Source organism: Nerophis ophidion, linkage group LG09 (assembly GCF_033978795.1).
Source record: "Nerophis ophidion isolate RoL-2023_Sa linkage group LG09, RoL_Noph_v1.0, whole genome shotgun sequence".
In the NCBI taxonomy this organism is placed as follows: domain Eukaryota; kingdom Metazoa; phylum Chordata; class Actinopteri; order Syngnathiformes; family Syngnathidae; genus Nerophis; species Nerophis ophidion.
In genome coordinates, this window is record NC_084619.1 from 43,478,990 (window position 1) to 43,503,230 (window position 24,241).

General features: G+C 44.0%; 1 protein-coding gene across 1 annotated transcript in view; it reads left to right on the forward strand.

The window, feature by feature from the left end:
• The window catches only part of pitx3 (paired-like homeodomain 3), an 81,319-nt gene that overhangs the window by 55,993 nt on the left and 1,085 nt on the right, over nucleotides 1-24,241 (forward strand). The window contains exons 3-4 of the mRNA XM_061911030.1: nucleotides 18,281-18,486; nucleotides 20,849-24,241. The exon at nucleotides 20,849-24,241 is cut by the window's right edge and continues 1,085 nt beyond it. Of these exons, the coding sequence (XP_061767014.1) occupies nucleotides 18,281-18,486; nucleotides 20,849-21,418 (776 nt within the window). The 3' untranslated portion in view covers nucleotides 21,419-24,241. The remainder of the gene's footprint in view (nucleotides 1-18,280; nucleotides 18,487-20,848) is intronic.

The window sequence follows — 24,241 nt, forward strand, 5'->3', positions numbered from 1 at the left end:
CCCATGCTTTGGGCACTAATGCACCCCCATACCATCACAGATGCTGGCTTTTGAACTTTGCGCCTATAACAATCAGAATGGTTATTTTCTTCTTTGTTCTGGAGGACATCACATCCACAGTTTCCAATATAATTTGAAATGTGGACTCGTCAGACCACGAAACACTTTTCACTTTGCATCAGTCCATCTCAGGTGAGCTCGGGCCCAGAGAAGCCGGCGGCGTTTCAGGATATTGTTGTTAAAATGGTTTGGCTTTGCATAGTAGAGTTTTAACTTGCACTTACAGATGTAGCGGCCAACTGTAGTTACTGACATTGGTTTTATGAAGTGTTCCTGAGTCTGTGTGTTGATATCCTTTACACACTAATGTCGGTTTTTGATGCAGTACCGCCTGAGGGATCAACAGTCCGTAATATCATCGCTTACGTGCAGTGATTTTTCCAAATTCTCTGAACTTTTTGATGATTTTACAGACAATAGATGGTAAAATCCCTAAATTCCTTGCAATAGCTTGTTGAGAAATGTTGTTCTAAAACTGTTAGACAATTTGCTTACAAAGTGGTGACCCTCACCCCATCCTGGTTTGTGAATTACTTAGCATTTCATGGAAGCTGTTTTTATACCCAATCCTGGCACCCAACTGTTCCCAATTACTGTAGCCTGCACACCTGTGGGATGTTCCATATAAGTGTTTGATGAGCATTCCTCAACTTGATCAGTATTTATTGCCACCTTTCCCAACTTCTTTGTCATGTGTTGCTGGCATCAAATTCTAAAGTTAATGATTATTTACAAAAAAAAGTCAGTTTTAACATCAAATATGTTGTCTTTGTAGCATATTCAACTGAATATGGGTTGATAATGATTTGCAAATCATTGTATTCCGTTTATATTTACATGTAACACAATTTCCCAACTCATATGGAAACAGGGTTTGTATATATATATATATATATATATATATATATATATATATATATATATGTGTGTGTGTGTGTGTGTGTATTATTTGTATAAAAGCCTTACATAATAATATGCTCCATGAAGCTGCCCTAGCAAAGATCTGCTTTGTCAGCACATTATCAGTCAGAGGCGTTTATTGTGGCAAGCACGTTTGGTCCGCACTGTGTTTTTTCCACCTTCCCCTTAAGTAACAGCTTAGCCAGTGTCAGTTTACTTCCAGATAACAGGCCAAGCTTGGCTCTTATTGCTTCTGCTGGAGTCTTTTCTAAAGCCTGCAGCTCATTTGGAGTTAAACCTTTACTAAACACAAACCAACCTGCCCCCTAATCCTCTGGATTAACTGGACCACTCATTTCACTTCTTTCTGTGAGGTCCTCACATTGCAGGCTGTGAATGTGTGCTTGAACAAGCACACCTTTCAATGTAGTGCTTCACGTAAACACAAACACATTTTCACTCATTTTTATTGAGTACACAATTTTTATTTTTTTAAACTATCAAACAAAAATAATAATAATGTATCATTAATTTGAATCAGACTAGGGTTGCTGTGGATTCGTTTTGATTAGTCACGATTAAATGTAATATTTTTTTTATGTGATGTTGTTTCATTTTACATAAGCAAAGAGGGTGAAGAAATACGAATATATATGCACTTATTAAAAGTGTCCTGATCCAACATTGATCATCAAAACAAAACAACATTGTACAGTATGTGTTTGCATGGAAAATTAACATGCATTTTTAAAATGTACTTGTGTAAAGCTGTACAGCCAATTAACATCTAAATGTCCTCCAATAAGATTCAAGATTCAAGATTCAAGATTGTTTATTGTCATATGCACAGTTAAACAGACAGTTTGCCTAACAATGAAAATCTTACTTTGCTAGTCCACCCTTCAACAATTCGCACGATACTTAGCTAAAAAATTAAAAATTATAAATAATACAAATTAAAAAAGTATATACAAGGCACAGTAAGTAACATAACATTATTGCACATTCGGATTGACAGTCAACAGTATAAACATGGAGGTGACCTTGGGTCACAGCAGCAGTTAAAGTGTCTTTAGTAAAGATGCGCGGTTTGCGGTCTCATCCGCGGAGTCCGCGGGTAAACCGCGGGTCGGCGGTTGACATGACGAAATAATAGATTTTAATTAGATTCGGGCGGGTGGCGGTTGAACCATCCGATGATATTTGATATACATGGTTCTGGGATCGGTATCCTTTGCCATTCAAAGAGCTATTTAGGATCCGTGTCATAAAGCGAAGAAGTCAATAGGAGACGCTATTATTTTCTTGAATGACTACCGGCAGTCACCCAGATAATAAGTATTAGTGTGTGCTATGAAGCCATTTGCTTTGTCGCCTTCTACAACATGTACGATCTGATTGTCAGTCCAGTTGTGTGTGGCTTCCGCGGCAACACGCACACGACTGCAAGGCATACTGGGTAACACAGAGTACACTAATGGTTGTGATATAAACAATTTAAACACTCTTAGTAATATGCGCCACGCTTTGAAGCCACACCAATTAAGAACGACAAACAGATTTCGGGAGAACATCCTCACAGTAACACAACATAAACGCAACAGAACAAATACCCATACTCCTTTGTATTCATGACACAGCCTGACTATTTTATACACACCAAACCCACTATCATCTGCAAACTTAATGATACTAGTTTTTTTTGGGGAGGCTACACAGTCGTGTGTGAAGAGGGTGGACAGTAGGGGGCTCAGCACGCAGCCATGGGGGGTCCCTAGGCTCAAAACCTTTGTGCCTGATGTCTGGTTGCCGATTCTGACTTACTGGGGCCGGTTTGTGAGAAAGATCCGGACCCAGTCACAGAGAGTTGGTGTCAGACCAACAGTGAGGAGTTTAGCAGTGAGTTTTTGTGGGATGACCGTGTTAAAAGCAGAGCTGTAGTCGATGAATAATAGCCTGGCATAGGTGTCCTTGCCCTCTAAGTGGGTGAGGGTGGTGTGGATGACGGTGTTGACTGCATCCTCAGTGGACCGGTTCTGCCGGTAGGCAAACTGTAGAGGGTCCAGTGTGTCTGGGATGGTCTTCTTGATGTGTGACATGACTATCCTCTCTAAGCACTTCATCACTATTGGGGTGAGTGCATTCAGACAGGTCACAGTGTTTTTCTTTGGCAGGGGCACGATGGTTGTGGTCTCGAAGCAGGTGAATACAACAGCTTGTGCTAGTGACAAGTTGTATATGTCAGCAAGTACGTCAGGCAGTTCTGATGAACACACCCTGAGGGCCTGGCCAGGGATCTTGTCTGGGCTGGCTGCCTTCCGTGGGTTTGTTCTCCTCAGAACAGTATGTACCTCTGCTGTTGTCACAGTGAGTGGTGGGTCTTGCGTGCGCTCTGTGGTCAGAACCCCTCTCTGTTGGTTGATGTTGAGGACCTCGAAGCGGGCGTAGAACTTATTCAGCTCATCTGGCAGTGATCATAGGCTGTTTGTGACCCCCCTACTTCTCTGCTTGTAGTCTGTGATGTGTTGGAGGCCTTGCCACATGCGCCGGGAATCTGTGGTGGAGTAGAACCCCTCCAGCTTTTGTCTTTATTGTCCCTTGGCCTCGTTGATGGAGTAACACAGGTCATATCTGGCCTTCTTGTAGTCCTCAGCGTTGCCTGAGACAAATGCAGTGGAGCGGGCATGTAGCTTGGACCGGACATCACAGTTGATCCAGGATTTTTGGTTTGGGTATATCTTGTATTGTTTTGTGGGAACAATGTTTTCCACACATGTGCTGATGTAGCCAGTTACACTGGATGCATATTCCTCTATGTCCACAGTACCATCATCCCTCTGAGCAGCAGCTTTGAACATGTCCCAGGCTGTACTCCCAAAGCAGTCCTGAAGCACTAGTTTAGTGTCTTCATTCCACACTTGTACAGTTTTTCTCACTGGGGGGGGGGGGGGTTTGCTTGAGGCGCTGTCTGTACGCTGGATATAGAAAAGCTGAGATGTGATCAGATAGTCCAAAGTGTGGTCTGGGTACAGCCTTGTAGGCTCCCCTCACATTGCAGTAAACTTGGTCCAGAGAGTTTTTTTTCCCTCGTAGGAAAGTTCACATATTGATGGTATTTCGGGAGGACACTCTTTAGGTTGCAGTGGTTAAAATCCCCAGCTACCGTGAACCCAGCATTGGGGTGCGCGGTCTCTTGTTTACTGTCGACGTCATGCAGCAGATTCAGCGCTGTTGTGGAGTCCGCCCGTGGCGGGATGTAAACAGACAGTACAAACACTGCACTGAACTCCCTTGGAAGGTAAAAAGGTCTGCATTTCACCATCAAAACTCAATGTTGTCCAATCAGTGTCTTTCAACCACCTGAACGTCCGTGCACCAGCGGTTACTCACGTAAACACAGATGCCGCCGCCTCTCGCCTTTCTTGAAGCCTTTGTCCGGTCTTTGCTGTAGACTGTGTGCGTTGCTAGCTGGATAGCAGAGTCTAGGATGCTGTCCGAAAGCCAGGTTTCCGTGAAAATAAGAGCACAGCATTCTCTCAGTTCACGCTGGGATGTAATCCTGGTTCTCAGCTCATCCAGCTTGTTATCGAGCGAGCGTACGTCAGCTAGCAGCAGGCTAGGTAGTGGTGGTCGTGTAGCTTTAGCCTTTAGCCTAGCATGTAGCCCCGCTTGCTTGCCTCGCCGTCTTGTTGTTGTTGTTTTGTGGTTAGCTGGCTCTCGTCGTAGAAGAAAGTTGAAGTCCGTCTATAAGTGAGGTTCATGGTGAGCTTTTCCCATGTCCAGAAGTGCATCTCTGTTATATTTCACTGTTGCGCGCGAAAACTTTGCATTTAGGATGCAAATTAGTACTAAAATAAACAAAAAACGTAAATGTTGTCGGGCGGAAGACGCAAAGACGTCAGCCACGGGGGGCGCAATCTTGTGCAGTGCAATAAACACACAAGGTTGGTGTTTTCTTGTATCTTAATCAAGTCATTTACAGAACGGGTGTTGAGGGGATGTCTTGGTTGAAACGTCTTTTCAACATTGCTCGGAAGTCTGGGAGAGTGCCAAGGGAGTGGCAGACTGGGGTGGTGGTTCCCCTATTCATGTGTGCGTGTCAACATTTTAAACAAAATAAAAAATATGAATCATATTGCCTATTCAGCAACATTATTTTATAATTTTATAGCAACAAGAGGACTTGAGGGGCCGATTGAAAACAATTCAATGGATGTGTTTTGGTGTTCTTTAGTATTTTTTAAATTAAGACATCTGTTATTTTCACATAGATTATAGATTATTAAAAATATTTCTTATACAAAAAAAACTTGTTGATCTATGCATTTTTTTGCATCTTGTGTCATGATCCGTTGTCTGGATCATATTGTATTTATTTTGATTTTTCTGTAAGTGGTGATTGGTTCTGTTTCAGCACCTTTGTTGGTTTTCTTTGTTGCAAAGGCTGCTGATTATTGTCACCTGCCTCTGATTAGTGGTCAGGACGTTCTTCTGCTCCTTTTCACCAGAGTTGGGACTAACGCGTTACAAAGTAACGCATTACTGTTACGGCGTTATTTTCTGCAGTATCTAATAGTCTAACGCGTTGTTTTTTAATATTTAGTAACTCGGTATAGCTTGGTTGGTAGAGTGGCCGTGCCAGCAACTTGAGGGTTCCAGGTTCAATCCCCGCTTCCGCCATCCTAGCCACTGCCGTTGTGTCCTTGGGCAAGACACTTTACCCACCTGCTCACCGTACGGCCTACACTGGTTTAAATGTAACTTAGCTATTGGGTTTCACTGTGTAAAGCGCTTTGAGTCACTAGAGAAAAAGCACTATATAAATATAATTCACTTCATTTTAACTCAGTTACCATTACTACATGATGCGTTACTGTTATTTTACGTTATTTCGCTATGTACTATCGGCTAGAAAAAGAGAAGATCTGAGTGTGTTTTATTGGAGAGCTGCAGTGTCTTCCTTCTGAATCTTCCTGTCACAAGGGGTAGAAGAGGCATGCTCTGTGTGGGTGGTGGGAGGGGCGTGTCTGTGTTTACTATCAAGACATCATACTGGAGCTAAAGTCGAGTTTCTTAACATGGAGATGTTCTCACTACTTTTCTTTTGTCGAGCACAAAGAGAAGAACATTTTAGTTAAATGTAAGTTATGTCTTGGATCAAAGATCCTATCTATCTACTGCCCAAAACAGCAATTCAAATCTGCTGAAACATATACAAAAGCAACATGCTTCGACAAAGCTTGTAAAGAGAGACACACTTCTACTCCACCTAAGCAAGAGCGACTGGATTTTAACGGAGGGACTGCTAGCCAGGACATCATTGATAGAGCCATTGCATTATATGTGCTAGAAGACATGCAGGCTATTTCTACAGTGGAGTCACCGGCTTTCAGGCAGCTAATTAGCATGATACCGGGCGTCAAATGGCACCTGGACAGTGAGTACATACAAATGGAAAGCGAGCTAAAGAAGACACTCCAAACTCTGCCTCTGCTCATCATTCAGCACTGAGGGTACACACTCTGTCAATTCTCTTATATACTGTTGCTCTTTCCTTCTAGACTTCTAGAGTGTTTGATTATCGAATCACAGTTCACAAACATAAAAAGGGATCCTAGTCGGCCAGGCCAATCCTTCCTTATCACTAAACTACAAACCCCGTTTCCATATTAGTTGGGAAATTGTGTTAGATGTAAATATAAACGGAATACAATGATTTGCATATCCTTTTCAACCCATATTCAATTGAATGCACTACAAAGACTACATATTTGATGTTCAAACTCATAAACTGTATTTTTCTTTGCAAATAATAATTGACTGCAACACGTGCCAAAGTAGTTGGGAAATGGCATGTTCACCACTGTGTTACATCACATTTTCTTTTAACAACACTCAATAAATGTTTGGGAACTGAGGAAACTAATTGTTGAAGCTTTGAAAGTGGAATTCTTTCCCATTCTTGTTTTATGTAGCGCTTTACTCATTCAACAGTCCAGGGTCTCCGCTGTCGTATTTTACGCTTCATAATGTGTCACATATTTTCGATGGGAGAGAGGTCAGGACTGCAGGTGGGCCAAGAAAGTACCCGCACTCTTTTTTTCATGAAGTTACGCTGTTGTAACACTTGTCTTGCTGAAATAAGCAGGGGTGTCCATGATAACGTTGTTTGTTGTCGAGCGAGCGCACGTCAGCTAGCAGCAGGCTAGGTAGTGGGGGTCGTGTAGCTCTAGCCTTTAGCCTCCAAAACCTGTATGGACCTTTCAGCATTAATGGTGCCTTAACAGATGTGTAAGTTACCCATGCCTTGGGCACTTATACACCCTCATACCATCACAGATGCTGGCTTTTGAACTTTGTGCCTATAACAATCCGGATGCTTATTTTCCTCTTTGTTCTGGAGGATACCACTTCAAATATAATTTGAAATGTGGACTCGTCAGACCACAGAACACCTTTCCACTTTGCATCAGTCCATCTTAGGGGAGCTCGGTCCCAAAGAAGCCGGCTGCGTTTCAGGATATTGTTGATAAATGGGTTTGGCGTTCCATAGTAGAGTTTTAACTTGCACTTACAGATGTACCGACCAACTGTAGTTACTGACAGTGGTTTTCTGAAGTGTTCCTGAGCCCATGTGGTGATATCCTTTACACACTAATGTCGGTTTTTGATGCAGTACCGCCTGAGGGATCACAAGTATCATCGCTTACGTGCAGTGATTTCTCCATATTCTCTGAACTTTTTCATGATTTTACGGACCGCAGGTGGTAAAATCCCTAAATTCCTTGCAATAGCTCGTTGAGAAATGTTGTTCTAAAACTGTTCGACAATTTGCTTACAAAGTGGTGACCCTCACCCCATCCTTGTTTGTCAACTACTTAGCATTTCATGGAAGCTGTTTTTATACCCAATCCTGGCACCCAACTGTTCCCAATTACTGTAGCCTGCACACCTGTGGGATGTTCCATATAAGCGCAATTGTAGCTGAGATAGGCGCCAGCGCCCCCCGCGACCCCGATAGGGAATAAGCGGTAGAAAATGGATGGATGGATGAGCATTCCCCAACTTTATCAGTATTTATTGCCACCTTTCCCAACTTCTTTGTCATGTGTTGCTGGCATCAAATTATAAAGTTAAGGATTGTTTGCAAAAAAAAAAAAAATGTTTATCAGTTTGAACATCAAATATGTTGTCTTTGTAGCATATTCAACTGAATATGGGTTGAAAATGATTTGCAAATCATTGTATTCCGTTTATCTTTACATCTAACACAATTTCCCAACCCATATGGAAACGGGGCTTGTAAAACTGGGGAAATGCGTAGAGTGTTCTGGGCTTCAGTCCAGTGTTGATCTTCTGAAGACATGATTTTATTTCACAATTCCTTGAGAGAGAAAAAATGCCTGGTTAGGCTTTGTGTGTGTCATGTGTGCCTTCCTTGAGTGAAGCCAGGTTTACAGCTATGTTGTTATTATGCTGTTTGTCACTTATGTATGTTATGTTGCAGCTTTTTAAAATTATGTTCTGGCCTGAAATAAATTGGCCCTTTGAAACATATCTTTTTCTCTGTGTGTTGTATTTAGACCACATTGCTTACCAGAGTTCAGTGATGCAAATGCATTTCAAGTTGATCAACAGATTATATTATTATCCAGTGCAATAACAGTACTGAAATGAAGGCATTAATGGGAGCCTTAAAAAAAAAAAGAAAATAAAAAAGAAGTAACTAAATAGTTACTTTTCACAGTAACACATTACTTTTTGGTGTAAGTAACTAAGTTAGTAACTGAGTTACTTTTGAAAAATGGTAACTGTAACTAGTTATTGGTTTTCAGTAACTAACCCAACACTGCCGGTCACTAATCAGAGAGCTATTTATTACTGCTTTGCGCCTCACTCTGTCATGGAGTGTCACTCGCTTTTTGCGACAACTTGCGTTTTTGGTTTCTCCTATTTAGTCACTAACAGTTGATCCTTCCTAAGTTCAGCTTTGTCGAACTTTTCCTTGCCATTGGCACGTCGCTCTTGTTTTGTATTTTTCCCTCGCTTATTGATTAATAAAGAAGCATCTTACCTGCACGCTGCCTCCCTGCCGTCCTTTCTGCATCTTGGGGACATGACCATTGCAATCATGCGGGGAAGACGTAACAGGACTCTACCAACAAGATGTTTCTCCGCAGAGAGCAACGCCCAGGACTTCACTTTGGAGTGAATGGAGGTATGGACTTGGTGGCTGTTGAAAGCGATGAGGGAGCAAGCCTTTGTCATTCTCCAGAGGAGAACGAGACGTTGATTTGGGGTCACAAGGGAACGCTGATCCCGATTCACACCGTTTGTCCTGGGGACCTCTATACATTGCTATCCTGTGCAGGTCGACGTAGGCGGAAGCCCTCCTCAGCGGCTTTGACCCGACAGCCAGACGCGTAAAGTGCAGACACCCTCGATACCCCTTGCTGCCGCAGTTTGGTAACCCAATTCATCATGTTCCCAAGCTTTCCATGTTGTGGCCGGTTAGCCAGGACTCCAACCCATCGCAGCGCAATGACGTCCCGCCACAGGTGCGCTTTCATGACCTCACAAGTTATTCAGTCTCTTTTTCCTTAACCTTGTCTGCAAGGCAGCCTTCACTTGAGGACATTAAATTAAAAGCTGCTGACAATTGGGGCATTTTTCAAAAGGCTAATACAGCTAGCCAGTCCCTGCCTCCCAACAGGCAAGTTCCGATGCCCGCTTCAGTCAAGTTTGCCCAAGCAGCCTTGACGCCTGCCCAGCCGCGTAATGCTCCAGCTCTGAACACGCCATCTTTGTCTCCCGCGAGCCGTCCTATGGCGCCGCCATCTATGTCTCCAGTGGGCCGTCCCAAGGTGCCGCCATCTTCGATTCCAGCAGGCTGTCCCACAGGGCTGCTTCCTGCTTTGTCGCCAGCTGACCGTCCCACGGAGCCGCTTCCTGCCTTGTCTTCAGCGGGCCGTCCCACGATGCCTCTTCCTGCCTCGTCTCAGCGGTCTGCTTGCCTGGCAAAAGAGCATCAGTCTCCTCGTCTGCCATGATCTGTTGCCCGGATCATGTTCTGTTTAGTTTGATATTTCAGCAAGTGGTGATTAGTTCTGTTTCAGCAACCTTTGTTAGTTTTCTTTGTTGCCATGGGTGCTGATTATTGTCACCTGCCTCTGATTAGTGGTCGGGGCTCTCACCTGCTTCTGGTCACTAATCAGAGAGGTATTTATTCCTGCCTTGCGCCACACTCTGTCGGGCGGTGTCCCTCGCTTTTTGCGACAGCTTGCGTTTTTGTTTTCTCCTATTTTGTCACTTGCTGTTGACCATTCCTGAGTTAAGCTTTGCCGAAGTTTCCAGTGCCATTGTATTTTTTCCCTCGCCTATTGATTAATAAAGAAGCATCTTACCTGCACACTGCCTCCCTGCCGTCCTTTCTGCATCTTGGGGACACGACCACCGCAACCATGCGGCCAAGACTTAACATCTTGAACGAAGTAAGTGAATCTTTTCAAGTCTGTCCAATGAGCGCATCTACAGTATTGTGCTAAAAAAGATCAAATGAAAACTGGTTTTATTGATGCACTGTACGACTGCTTCTAAGTGCATGTGTGAAAACATAGCAAAACGCTACAAGAATGTGCAGTAAATGAGTGCACATGAATCCAATTTTCCTTCTGCATAAAAGAGCCATAAGAATCATTACCGGAAATGCAAACAGGGAATCCACAAATCCAATTATCAAACAGTTAACCCTTTTAAAATGTTATGCATTGGTAGAGTAAAACATTGTGAAAATTACGTACAAAGCATGTACACAAATTCTTCCAAACAACATTCAAAACAGATTTGTTAAAAAAAAAAAAAAAAGGATCCATCCATCCATTTCCTACCGCTTATTCCCTTTGGGGTCGCGGGGGGCGCTGGTGCCTATCTCAGCTACAACCGGACGGAAGGCGGGGTACACCCTGGACAAGTCGCCACCTCATCGCAGGGCCTACACAGATAGACAGACAACATTCACACACTAGGGCCAAAAAAAGTAATTATAATCTTTACTAAACCGAGATTTAGATTAGATTAGATAGTACTTTATTTATTCCGTCAGGAAAATTTTCAGCACAATCCCATTCAAGATCAGACAAACATTAAAGGGAGACAGAACAGGATCGCTGACGGGTCTGCCGGCTTCCAGCGCCCCTTGCAAAAAAAGATGAGATACAGGTCAACAAGGAGGGGGAGAAAAAAATAGAAGACTAAAATAAAATAAAAAAATCGGTCTTAGCCTGGGCCCTGGAGAGGGGGTGCAGACTGAGGCCAAGGGAAAAAAACAACAACTCATAGCCATAGTACACATCCCTCTTACATGTGTGTAAGAGGGAAACATCAAACATCAAAGAACACAGAGGACATTAAAGACATTAAAGCAGCAGATACAACCAGACACTTCTACATACAGCTATGAATAAAAAGTAAAAGAAACATATCCACTGTGGTGGCCTCTGCGGTGTTCCACGCCATCGTCCGCTGGGGTGGAGGGAGGATGGCCAGAGACAGGAGCAGACCCAACAAAGCAACCAAGACAGCCGACTCAACTCTCGGCCAGTGTCCAGTCCGCATGGATGAGCGATGATAGACTGAGGTGTCCGACACCTGCTCACCCAGCCAAGACACCGCGAAGCCGCTCCGTCCCAGCGCTCAGTGCCAGCTCCGCAGCCCTGTCCCCTCGTCCGCATCTCCTCCAGTCCCTCCAAACCGACTCCGGTGTGGCAGAGACCCAGCAGCTGGTCTCCATGGCCAAAAGGCTCCCGGGACGCAGATCCAGAAGTCCACAAAAAAAGCACCACAGAGGTCACGAAAGTGACACCCCTTGTCACACCAAAGGCAAAAAAATATAATAACACATGAAAACAAGAGGGAAACACAAAAGGATGATACAAGAGCACAGAGCTCCTGCCTACAGCAGCCACTACAGCAGCGCCATCTTGGAAAAAAACAGGGATAAAAAAAATAAGTATTTCAATTAAAAGTGTTAGTTTATTTACCAATCTTGACAGTGAAATAAAACTATGTAAGTCTCCTACAGTATTAAAAATGATTTACTCAAGATATGACTTGGAGAAAATTATTGTTACTATGCTTAGTTATTTTTTGTATGTTATCAATATATGTATTCATGACATACATATATATATATATATATATATATATATATATATATATATATATATATATATATATATATATATATATATATATATATATATATATATATATATATATATATATATATATATATATATATAAAAGTTTATTTATATAGCCCTAAATCACAAGTTCCTCAAAGGGCTGCACAAACCACAACGACATCTTCGGTAGGGCCCACATAAGGGCAAGGAAAAACTCACCCCAGTGGGACGTCGACCATGATGACTATGAGAAACCTTGGAGAGGACCACATATGTGAGCAACCCTCCCCCCCTCCCCCACCTCTCCCTCCAACCGGGGGATCGAAGCAATGGATGTCGAGCGAATCAAACATGATATTGTGAAAGTCCAATCCATAGTGGATCTAACGTAACGGTGAGAATCAAGTCCAAAGTGGATCCAGTATAGTAGCAAGAGTCCCATCCAAAATGGAGCCAGCAGGAAACCATCTCAAGCAGAGGCGGATCAGCAGCGCAGAGATGTCCCCAACCGATACACAGGCGAGCGGTCCATCTTTGGTCCCAACTCTGGACGAGCGGTCCATCCTGGGTCCCGATTTTGGACAGCCAGTACTTCATCCATGGCCACCGGACCTGACCCCCTCCACAAGGGAGGGGGGGACATAAGAGAAAAAGAAAAGAAACGGCAGATCAACTGGTCTAAAAAGGCGGTCTATTTAAAGACTAGAGTATACAAATAAGTTTTAAGATAAGACTTAAATGCTTCTACTGAGGTAGCATCTCGAACTGTTACCGGGAGGGCATTCCAGAGTACTGGAGCCCGAACGGAAAACGCTCTATAGCCTGCAGACTTTTTTGGGCTCTGGGAATCACTAATAAGCCGGAGTCCTTTGAACACATATTTCTTGCCGGGACATATGGTACAATACAATCGGCAAGATAGGCTGGAGCTAGACCGTGTAGTATTTTATATGTAAGTAGTAAAACCTTAAAGTCACATCTTAAGTGCACAGGAAGCCAGTGCAGGTGAGCCAGTATAGGCGTATTATGATGAAACTTTTTTGTTCTTGTCTATATATATATAATCTCATCTTCTGAATTGAACAACTGTATGTATAGAGAGCAGATATAAGTTGTCCCACTTTCTGCTCCTTCATTCATTATTTATTTAATAAATGGGTTGTACTTGTATAGCGCTTTTCTACCTTCAAAGTACTCAAAGCGCTTTGACACTACTTCCACATTTACCCATTCACACACACATTCACACACTGATGGAGGGAGCTGCCATGCAAGGCGCCAACCAGCACCCATCAGGAGCAAGGGTGAAGTGTCTTGCTCAGGACACAACGGACGTGACGAGGTTGGTACAAGGTGGGATTTGAACCAGGGACCCTCGGGTTGCGCACGGCCACTCTTCCACTGCGCCACGCCGTCTTTTTTTTTACCTAAAATGTCTCCAGGGTGACACCCCGTACACTGTACGCAAAATCCTATTTTAAATAAGGCGGCCTGCACCACTTTAATAGCACACGCAGTCTTGGTAAATTGCACGCAACACACCCACTAATAGCACATGCTATTTTATAGATTGCACTTGCTGTTTACTGTGAGGTGCTGTCCGGGGGCTTTATGCCCCATGGTAGGGTCTCCCAAGGCAAACAGGTTCTAGGTGAGGGATCAGACAAAGAGCAGCTCGAAGACCTCTATGAAGAAGACAAAACATGGACCCAGATTTCCCTCGCCCGGACGTGGGTCACCGGAACCCCCTTCTGGAACCAGGCCCGGAGGGGGGGCACGATGGCGAGCGCCTGGTGGCCGGGCCTGTTCCCATGGGGTCCGGCCGGGCACAGCCCGAAGAGGCAACGTGGGTCACCCCTCCAATGGGCTCATTTCCCAAAGCAGGGGCCATAGAGGTCGGGTGCAATGTGAGCTGGGCGGGAGCCGAAGGCAGGGCACTAGGTGATCCAATCCTCGGCTACAGAAGCTAGCTCTTGGGACGTGGAACGTCACCTCACTGGGGGGGAAAAGAGCCTGAGCTAGTGCGCGAAGTGGAGAAGTTCCGGCTGGATATGGTTGGACTCACTTCGGCGCACAGCAAGGGCTCTGGAACCACTTCTCTCGAGAGGGACTGGACCCTCTTCCACTCTGGCGTGGACAGTGAGAGGCGACGGGCTGGGGTGGCAAATTCTGGTTGCCCCCCCGGCTTAAAGACTGCACGTTGGAGTTCAACCCAGTGGACGAAAGGGTAGCCTCCCTCCGCCTTCGGGTGGAGGGACGGGTCCTGACTGTTGTTTGTGCTTACGCACCAAACAGCAGTTCAGAGTACCCACCCTTTTTGGGTACACTCGAGGGAGTACTGGAAAGTGCTCCCCCGGGTGATTCCCTTGTCCTACTGGGGGACTTCAACGCTCATGTTGGCAACGACAGTGAACCCTGGAGAGGCGTGATTGGGAAGAATGGCCGCCCGGATCTGAACCCGAGTGGTGTTTTGTTATTGGACTTTTGTGCTCGTCACAGTTTGTCCATTACAAACACCATGTTCAAACATAAGGGTGTCCACATGTGCACTTGGCACCAGGACACCCTAGGCCACAGTTCCATGATCGACTTTGTAGTTGTGTCATCGGATTTGCGGCCTTATGTTTTGGACACTTGGGTGAAGAGAGGGGCGGAGCTTTCTACCGATCATCACCTGGTGGTGAGTTGGCTTCGATGGTGGGGGAGGATGCCGGACAGACCTGGCAGGCCAAAACGCATTGTGAAGGTCTGCTGGGAACGTCTGGCAGAGTCTCCTGTCAGAGAAAGTTTCAATTCCCAGCTCCGGAAGAACTTCGAACATGTCACGAGGGAGGTGCTGGACATTGAGTCCGAGTGGAGCATGTTCCGCACCTCTATTGTCGAGGCGGCTGATCGGAGCTGTGGCCGCAAGGTAGCTGGTGCCTGTCGAGGTGGCAATCCTAAAACCCATTGGTGGACACCAGCGGTGAGGGATGCCGTCAAGCTGAAGAAGGAGTCCTATCGGGTCCTTTTGGCTCATAGGACTCCGGAGGCAGTGGACAGGTACCGACAGGCCAAGCGGTGTGCGGCTTCAGCGGTCGCTGAGGCAAAAACTCGGACATGGGAGGAGTTCAGGGAAGCCATGGAAAACGACTTCCGGACGGCTTCGAAGCGATTCTGGACCACCGTCCGCCGCCTCAGGAAGGGGAAGCAGTGCACTATCAACACCGTGTATGGTGCGGATGGTGTTCTGCTGACCTCAACTGCGGATGTTGTGGATAGGTGGGAGGAATACTTCGAAGACCTCCTCAATCCCACCAACACGTCTTCCTATGAGGAAGCAGTGCCTGGGGAATCTGTGGTGGACTCTCCTATTTCTGGGGCTGAGGTCGCTGAGGTAGTTAAAAAGCTCCTCGGTGGCAAGGCCCCGGGGTTGGACGAGATCCGCCCAGAGTTCCTTAAGGCTCTGGATGCTGTGGGGCTGTCTTGGTTGACAAGACTCTGCAGCATCGCGTGGACATCGGGGGCGGTACCTCTGGATTGGCAGACCGGGGTGGTGGTTCCTCTCTTTAAGAAGGGGGACCGAAGGGTGTGTTCCAACTATCGTGGGATTACACTCCTCAGCCCTCCCGGTAAGGTTTATTCAGGTGTACTGGAGAGGAGGCTACGCCGGATAGTCGAACCTCGGATTCAGGAGGAACAGTGTGGTTTTCGTCCTGGTCGTGGAACTGTGGACCAGCTCTATACTCTCCGCAGGGTTCTTGAGGGTGCATGGGAGTTTGCCCAACCAGTCTACATGTGCTTTGTGGACTTGGACAAGGCATTCGACTGTGTCCCTCGTGAAGTCCTGTGGGGAGTGCTCAGAGAGTATGGGGTATCGGACTGTCTTTTTGTGGCGGTCCGCTCCCTGTACGATCAGTGTCAGAGCTTGGTCCGCATTGCCGGCAGTAAGTCGAACACATTTCCATTGAGGGTTGGAAGAGGAGCCGGCGCACTAGAAATGGGCGCGCCCGACTGGCCCGAAGAAAGGTTGTTTGAAACAATAAATGTGAATCAGACCTGCTACGATGCGTCGTGTGTCCAGTGGCACCGCAACCCACACGAGGACGGCTGGGAGTCTGTCACATTGGAAACATGACGTCGTTGTGTCCCAATCGGACACAGTATGGGGTATCGGACTGTCTTATTGTGGCGGTCTGCTCCCTGTACGATCAGTGCCAGAGCTTGGTCCGCATTGCCGGCAGTAAGTCGAACACATTTCCAGTGAGAGTTGGACTCCGCCAAGGCTGTCCTTTGTTACCGATTCTGTTCATAACTTTTATGGACAGAATTTCTAGGCGCAGTCAAGGTGTTGAGGGGTTCCGGTTTGGTGACCGCAGGATTAGGTCTCTGCTTTTTGCAGATGATGTGGTCCTGATGGCTTCATCTGACCGGGATCTTCAGCTCTTACTGGATCGGTTTGCAGCCGAGTGTGAAGCGACCGGAATGAGAATCAGCACCTCCAAGTCAGAGTCCATGGTTCTCGCCCGGAAAAGGTTGGAATGCCATCTCCTGGTTGGGGAGGAGACACTGCCACAAGTGGAGGAGTTCAATTACCTAGGAGCCTTGTTCACGAGTGAGGGAAGAGTGGATCGTGAGATCGACAGGCGGATCGGTGCGGCGTCTTCCGTAATGCGGACGTTGTACCGATCCGTTGTGGTGAAGAAGGAGCTGAGCCGGAAGGCAAAGCTCTCAATTTACCGGTCGATCTACGTTCCCATTCTCACCTATGGTCATGAGCTTTGGGTCATGACCGAAAGGATAAGATCACGGGTACAAGCGGCCGAAATGAGTTTCCTCCGCCGTGTGGCGGGGCTCTCCCTTAGAGATAGGGTGAGAAGCTCTGCCATCCGGGAGGAACTCAAAGTAAAGCCGCTGCTCCTTCACATCGAGAGGAGCCAGATGAGGTGGTTCGGGCATCTGGTCAGGATGCCACCCGAACGCCTCCCTAGGGAGGTGTTTAGGGCACGTCCAACCGGTAAGAGGCCACGGGGAAGACCCAGGACACGTTGGGAAGACTACGTCTCCCGGCTGGCCTGGGAACGCCTCGGGATCCCCCGGGAAGAGCTGGACGAAGTGGCTGGGGAAAGGGAAGTCTGGGTTTCCCTGCTTAGGTTGTTGCCCCCACGACCAGACCTCGGATAAGCGGAAGAAGATGGATGGATGGATGGCCCAAAGTGTCAGTCATGAGACCACTATGCTGCTTTGTTATCACTGTCCATTTTATAGTAGCAGATACTTTCACATGTCACAAGACCTATTATCTTTATGAACAGAACTTCGTCACACTCCTTTTGGATGGTTAATCACTTGCAAAATGTGTGCTTTTAAGGTTTTTGCATGTTTCTGATAAATACATCGTATTGAATTGAACTTGCAGCCAATGTTGATTTCTGCACTTTCTCAACATTTTGCCATGTCTTATTTCACTTTCACTTTTCTTTTTTTAACGCACTGCCTTCAGAACTCTGCTGCAAGTGGGTCTTGTCATGAGACCCAATTTCAGAGCTTAGGTCTGGCATTGTCATTCGGTGTGCACTTTTATTTGTCCTTTTTTGGTGGCTGTTTGTTCCTGCTTGTTGCTGCCTTTCCCTGCATTTGCGGCATGGGCTGACGGTCACATGGTTAAAGAAAACTGCACTTTTTGGGTATTTGTTTTCCACCATCCTTATTTTAATATGAGACAAGAAAACACAAATGTATGCAATACACACAAACATTTAGTATAGTTTGAAGAGTGTAAAGGATTATCTCATCTGCAGTAAATTGTGATACCAGGTGGGTTTCAAGCTCTGGATTCTCCTTGACACTATCTTTTGCAAGGACTCCTGCTAGCCAAAGATTGGATATGGGTTTGACACCATGAAAAAAATCAGGTTACAAATGAATGTACTGTGACACCACTATTGTTGCATCTTTTAAAACAATGTTTATCAAAGTGTGGTTTGTGGACTACATTTGACTTACAATTGATTAAAAACAAAATAAAACACAAACATGACAGTGCACGTTTTCAAATAGAATTAATTTGTGACTGTGAAGCCATGTTTGTGATAATAATATATATAATATATAATAATAAGTCCATGTTGGGCCAACTTTCGTCTATGCGGCTGCAGACACTGAGAAATCCCAGCAGAACCAGTTGGACGAATCCGGCGCTGACGACGGCTCACTCAAGAAGAAGCAGCGACGACAGAGAACTCACTTCACCAGCCAGCAGCTCCAGGAGCTGGAGGCCACCTTTCAGAGGAACCGCTACCCCGACATGAGCACCAGGGAGGAGATTGCAGTGTGGACCAACCTCACAGAAGCACGGGTCAGGGTAAGTCCTTTTAAGTAAAGTCAAGTCCTGAGTATGCAAATCATGTGCTGTGCATAGGGCCCTGCAATCTGTGGGTGACCCCGTTTTGTGTGACATCAAATGTAGTAAATTGTCAATTAACTAGAGACAGGAAACTTCATACAACATTTAAGTGCAAACTTATTCCTAACCCCTTTTTGCTCCTTCACTGATAAGCTAATGTCATTATTTGAACAACATTGCAGTCTAAAACATTTGTCAATATAAAAAAGTATCAAATGATTAGTTTTTTTATTACTTACAGTATACAAAGTCTCCAAGGAAGAAGAACATTAGAAAGTATCCAGTAACTAACGTGTTTGCATCATTCAACTTACTATGTCATGATCTTGACTTAATGATTTACTGTGATCAGTAGGTGTTATTAAAAAAAAAAAAAATTGCCACTCCACTACAACTTAAAGACAGCATTGGTCAATTACAGATTGTTAATAATCAATAAGTCAGTGTTTTTCATACATACCATTGTTCTCTGTTTGACTAATTTCACTTGATCAAACCATTTCTAACATTCCACATTGCAAAGAATGTATTTTCGGTATCTGCCTTTACCATATTTTTCGGATTATAAATCACTCCGGAGTTTATGTCGCACCGGCCGAAAATGCATAATAAAGAAGGAAAAAAACATATATACGTCGCACTGGAGTATAAGTCGCATTTTTGGGGGAAATTTATTTGATAAAATCCAACACCAAGAATAGACATTTGATAGACAATTTAAGATAAATAAAGAATAGTGAACAACAGGCTAATCCATCCATCCATCCATTTTTTTACCGCTTATTCTCTTTGGGGTCGCGGGGCGCGCTGGTGCCTGTCTCAGCTACAATCGGGCGGAACGCGGAGTACACCCTGGACAAGTCGCCACCTCATCGCAGGGCCAGTGTACGTTATATGATGCATAAATAACCAATGGAGAACGTGCCTGGTATGTTAACGTAACATATTATGATAAGAGTAATTCAAATAACTAACATATAGAACATGCTATACGTTTACCAAACAATCTGTCCTTCCTAATCGATAAATCCGATGACATCTTCTTCCTCGATGTCGCTTCTAAACAACTCTGCCAACTCCAAAGGTATGCGCCGCTTCCTCTTGTTGTTTTCTGCTGCATATTTCACTATGTCCAGCTTGAAATCTGCAGTACATGATTTCCTTTTCGGTCCAATTTTTGTTCAGCCCTTCTCAGTTTTTATAAGTTACCGCCAACTATGAAATGATCCACTTTAATAGCTACGGCAGTAGCATATAGCATATAGCAGTTAGCATTCCATGACCCAAAATGCACTTCCACCATGACCTTCCCCCGCCGAATTCCAATTGGTTGACGTGTGTGTAATGATTGCTGACGTGTGTGTGATGATTGCTGACATTTTCTTGGTCTCTTCCACGAATGAAATAAATAATATTATTTGATATTGTGTAATCTGCAGTACATGATTTCCTTTTCGGTGCCATTTTCGTTCAGCCCTTCTCAATTTATATAAATTACCGCCAACGATGAAATGATCCATTTGTTATAGCGACAGCAGTAGCATATAGCATATAGCAGTAGCATTCCATGACCCACAATGCACTTCTCCCATGACCCTCCCCCGCCGAATTCTTATTGGTTGTCGTGTATGTGACGATTGCTGACGTGTGTGTGACGATTGCTGACATTTTCTTCTTCTCTTCCATGAATGAAATAAATAATATTATTTGATATTTTACGCTAATGTGTTAACAATTTCACACATAAGTCGCTCCGGAGTATATGTCGCACCCCCGGCCAAACTATGGTAAAAACTACGACTTATAGTCCAAAATATACGGTACTTAAAGCTTCAATATCGGTATTGGATTAGTAGTAAATCCCCTATCCTTTTTAAAGTTAATTCAAACTATGATGGCAAATAATTAATGTCATTAGTCTTAATTAATCAACATACTAATATGTGACTAATTTGATCTAAACATTAGTGGTTTGACGGCGATAATGGAAAAAAGAGCACTTTGCAAAAACCTATTTATTGAAGTGAATTACGGACTAAAACACTGACAGAAGCACAAAGTATTGCATTATTGGGAAATAACCAATACTACTGTACTAATTAATCCCATTAGCACCGCAAAGACTGTTTTTAGCTTTTGAATTGAGTGCAATTTGTATTTTCATTGCATATTTCATTATTCATGTCATGTCAACATGTAAATAAAAAAAAACTATACTAATTGGTGCTCAATCTTAATGAATCCACAGCAATTCTGTTATTGAAAAGGTGAATGGTTTGACAGCACTACTTTTAGTTGATGACTCATATCACTTCTACAGGTATGGTTCAAGAACCGGCGAGCCAAGTGGAGAAAACGGGAGAGGAACCAGCAGGCTGAGTTGTGTAAAAGCGGTCTTGGCGCGCAGTTTAATGGACTGATGCAGCCCTACGATGACATGTATGCAGGATATTCTTACAACAACTGGGCCACCAAGAGCCTGGCGAGCAGCCCACTCTCCACTAAGAGCTTCCCATTCTTTAACTCCATGAACGTAGGCCCCTTGTCGTCCCAGCCCATGTTCTCCCCCCCTAGCTCAATCCCAGCTATGAACATGGCCCCCACCATGGTGCCCTCGGCCGTAGCCGGAGTTCCCACCGCGGGCCTCAACAACCTGGGCAGCCTCAACAATCTCAATGGTCCGACGTCACTCAACTCGGCGGCGGTGACGGCAGCCAACTGCCCGTATTCCAGCACAGCCAGCCCTTACATGTACAGAGACACCTGCAACTCCAGTCTGGCTAGTCTGCGACTGAAGGCCAAGCAGCATGCCAACTTCGCTTATCCCAGTGTGCAGAATCCTGTGTCCAACCTGAGCCCCTGCCAGTACGCTGTGGACCGGCCGGTATAAAGAGTATCAAGTCCGCTAGCTCCTCCATGGACCACCCTGCCGCCAAGGAACACTCGCTTTGTTTTTGCGGCCAACTGAGTTACGCTTTGGAAAGATGTCTAAAAAAAAAACAAAAAAAAAAAACAACCTTCATCTTTCTTAACTGCATGGTTAGAGTAAAAGTAGAAATGAAGAGGAACTGAGACAGGAATGCTTCAGCGTAACCTGTGATTGTCTGTAATGTAAATAACACTTTTTTCCATGTGACTGAATAGTCGATGACAACTTAGTACAAGACATGTCCAAACCAACGTGGATATTTTCAAAAACAAAACATTTTCGCTGTTCCTATTTTATTATTGCAATTGATGCGGAAAAAAGGTGCTGTTTATTACCGGTAAGTCATTAATTGTGTAGCAGCACAGTACCAAAACAAGAAGCTAGCTAATTGGCTAGCGTAAACTCACCATGGAAAGATGGGTGCAATTAAGGAACAATAAATACAGGAACTAGAAAAATCTTCCAGGAGTGTATAAGGACATTTCCTGATAATTATCGAGCGGTTATGAGGAGTTATGACATCAATAGGGCTGTCTTCAAATAGTCAAATATTCTCAAATTCTATTCAGAGGAGTACGATTACGACTATTCAGGATTACGATTCGACTATCAACCTTGCAGTCGAATTGTCTGACGGTAACCTACTTCTACTTTCTGTAGGGGAGAGGCAGGACAAGGTAATGATCCTTTAAACATTGTTACGACTTTTTACTTCCTCTGTGTAGTCAAGTTTGATGTCTTTCACAGGGCTAAGGACCACACTTTACGATCCAATTTCTACCGTGTTAATTTGTTTATCAGAGTGTTTAGCCTTCTTTTGAATTGGAGAAAGTTGCGAATTGGATGGCTGTTTTGTTCACTTTTATTAAAAAGGCCGTATTTATTTTATAAGTTAAATGATTAACTTTGGAAGAATCAACTCATAGCGACTAGATCTACATTAGTCAGAGTCGTGTATAAAGAGAGTATGGCCAATTTCCGGTTTAAGGCGAGCCCCTCAATGATTGGTCAAAAGGCACTCACGTGACTTCAGAGCGCCATGACTATTACCAACGTTGAGCTGATGCTATGTTTGCGGCGCTTCCTCGTTAGTTTTTCGGCGTGTATAAATGTCCTGTTATGCAGCATGGGGCTGCTACACCCACCAGGATTGTGGAAGGATTTTACATCGCTTTCCTTACAAGCCAGAAAGAAGACAAGTATAGGAAGTGAAGATTCGGCATCAACACTAGAGATCCACCAATTACAAGACATGTCTGTTTTGTTCAGAAGAGAACACACAGAAGCAAACACAAATAATAAAAAAACCAAAAAACTAATTAAAGAGTTGGTTTGACAAAAACAGACAATATTTGAAACTCAGTAAAACTAAAATAATCCAATTTGGTAACAGTATACAAGAAAATCAACCACAGACACAAATAGACATTGAAAGAGTAGAATAAACTGAATTTCGGGTGTAATAATAGATGAGAAAATGAACTGAAAATCTCAAAAAATATCCAACATAAAGTGGCCAAAATAATGTCAATATTGACTCCATATTCTCTCTCTACTGCTTGCCAGTGTTTCCATATGTGAGTTGTTGTGCAGAAATATGGGAAAATAACTACAAAAGTATACTTATTCACTTAACATGCTACCAAAAAGTAAGCTTGGTTAGAACACTACATAAAACAGATACATGCAGTGATTAAAAATACATCGTAGTCAGCCACCACAGTTGGCATACTTCACACAGAAGTCACAATTTCTCCGTGAGGATTTGTCCAAAGCTAATAAAGATTTTGGCAAAATTAGGTTATATCTTTGGTCATTCCGTGTTTTTTCTTTTTGTTTTTACATTTATTGCGCTGTCGGGTGCATGTCCGAGTACCCGCGAGTCACGAAACACTTCAGGAACATAGCAGCATCCACCCATCAATCCATTTACTACAGCTTGTCCCGCAAAGTGCGTCAAATACGGCCGCAAAATTATAATTTCACGAAATAAAAGCATGTTTTAATGTAAGTTTATGAGCTGGAGTATGTTTAAAACAATGTATAGACATATTTTTCTGTTTATTTCCTCAGAAAACTTAAGTCAAAACGACAGCAGTTGCACATTCTTGGGGGTTGGTGCCTGTTGTTTAGTTGGCCATGCTCTCTTTATACACGACTCCAACATTAATGTAACCTTACTGACACCTATTGACCAGTCAGTTTACAGTACTACATAGTATTATAATCTTTTTTTCCTTTCCTTTATTTTCCCTCCATGCCATAGATTTGACTAATTGTCGACTGTGTAAAATCTAACGAATCGGACTCTATATAAAGACAATCCTCGCCCTAGATGTCACACAGACAAATCATATTACATAAAATCATAGGTCTAAAAAAACAATATATTGAATCAAATACAATTTCCAATGAGGTGATATTACCTGTAACGTGCTGTAGGTGGGCTAGGGTGATCAAATAAAGGGCTCCTTTTCTTTTCCTTTTCAAGCCTGTCCCCTGCATTCATATTAAACAAACCTGGCGCTGATCATGTGGAGCACCTTCACGATTTTAGAGAAAGACATTTTGTGTGCTGTTTTCACTGACCGACATTAATAAAAAGGCAATACAGAAGAAGACAAAACTCGAGGAGGGAATGATAATCTTCGGAGTATTTTGAAGAAAAAATCCCAAACTGAAAAAAAAGTGGGACAATATTATGTACAGTAGGTGAATATGTTCTCAACAAAGTAACTACGCTTTTTATTAGCTACCTATTTTTATTAGCTACCTTATTGGTTA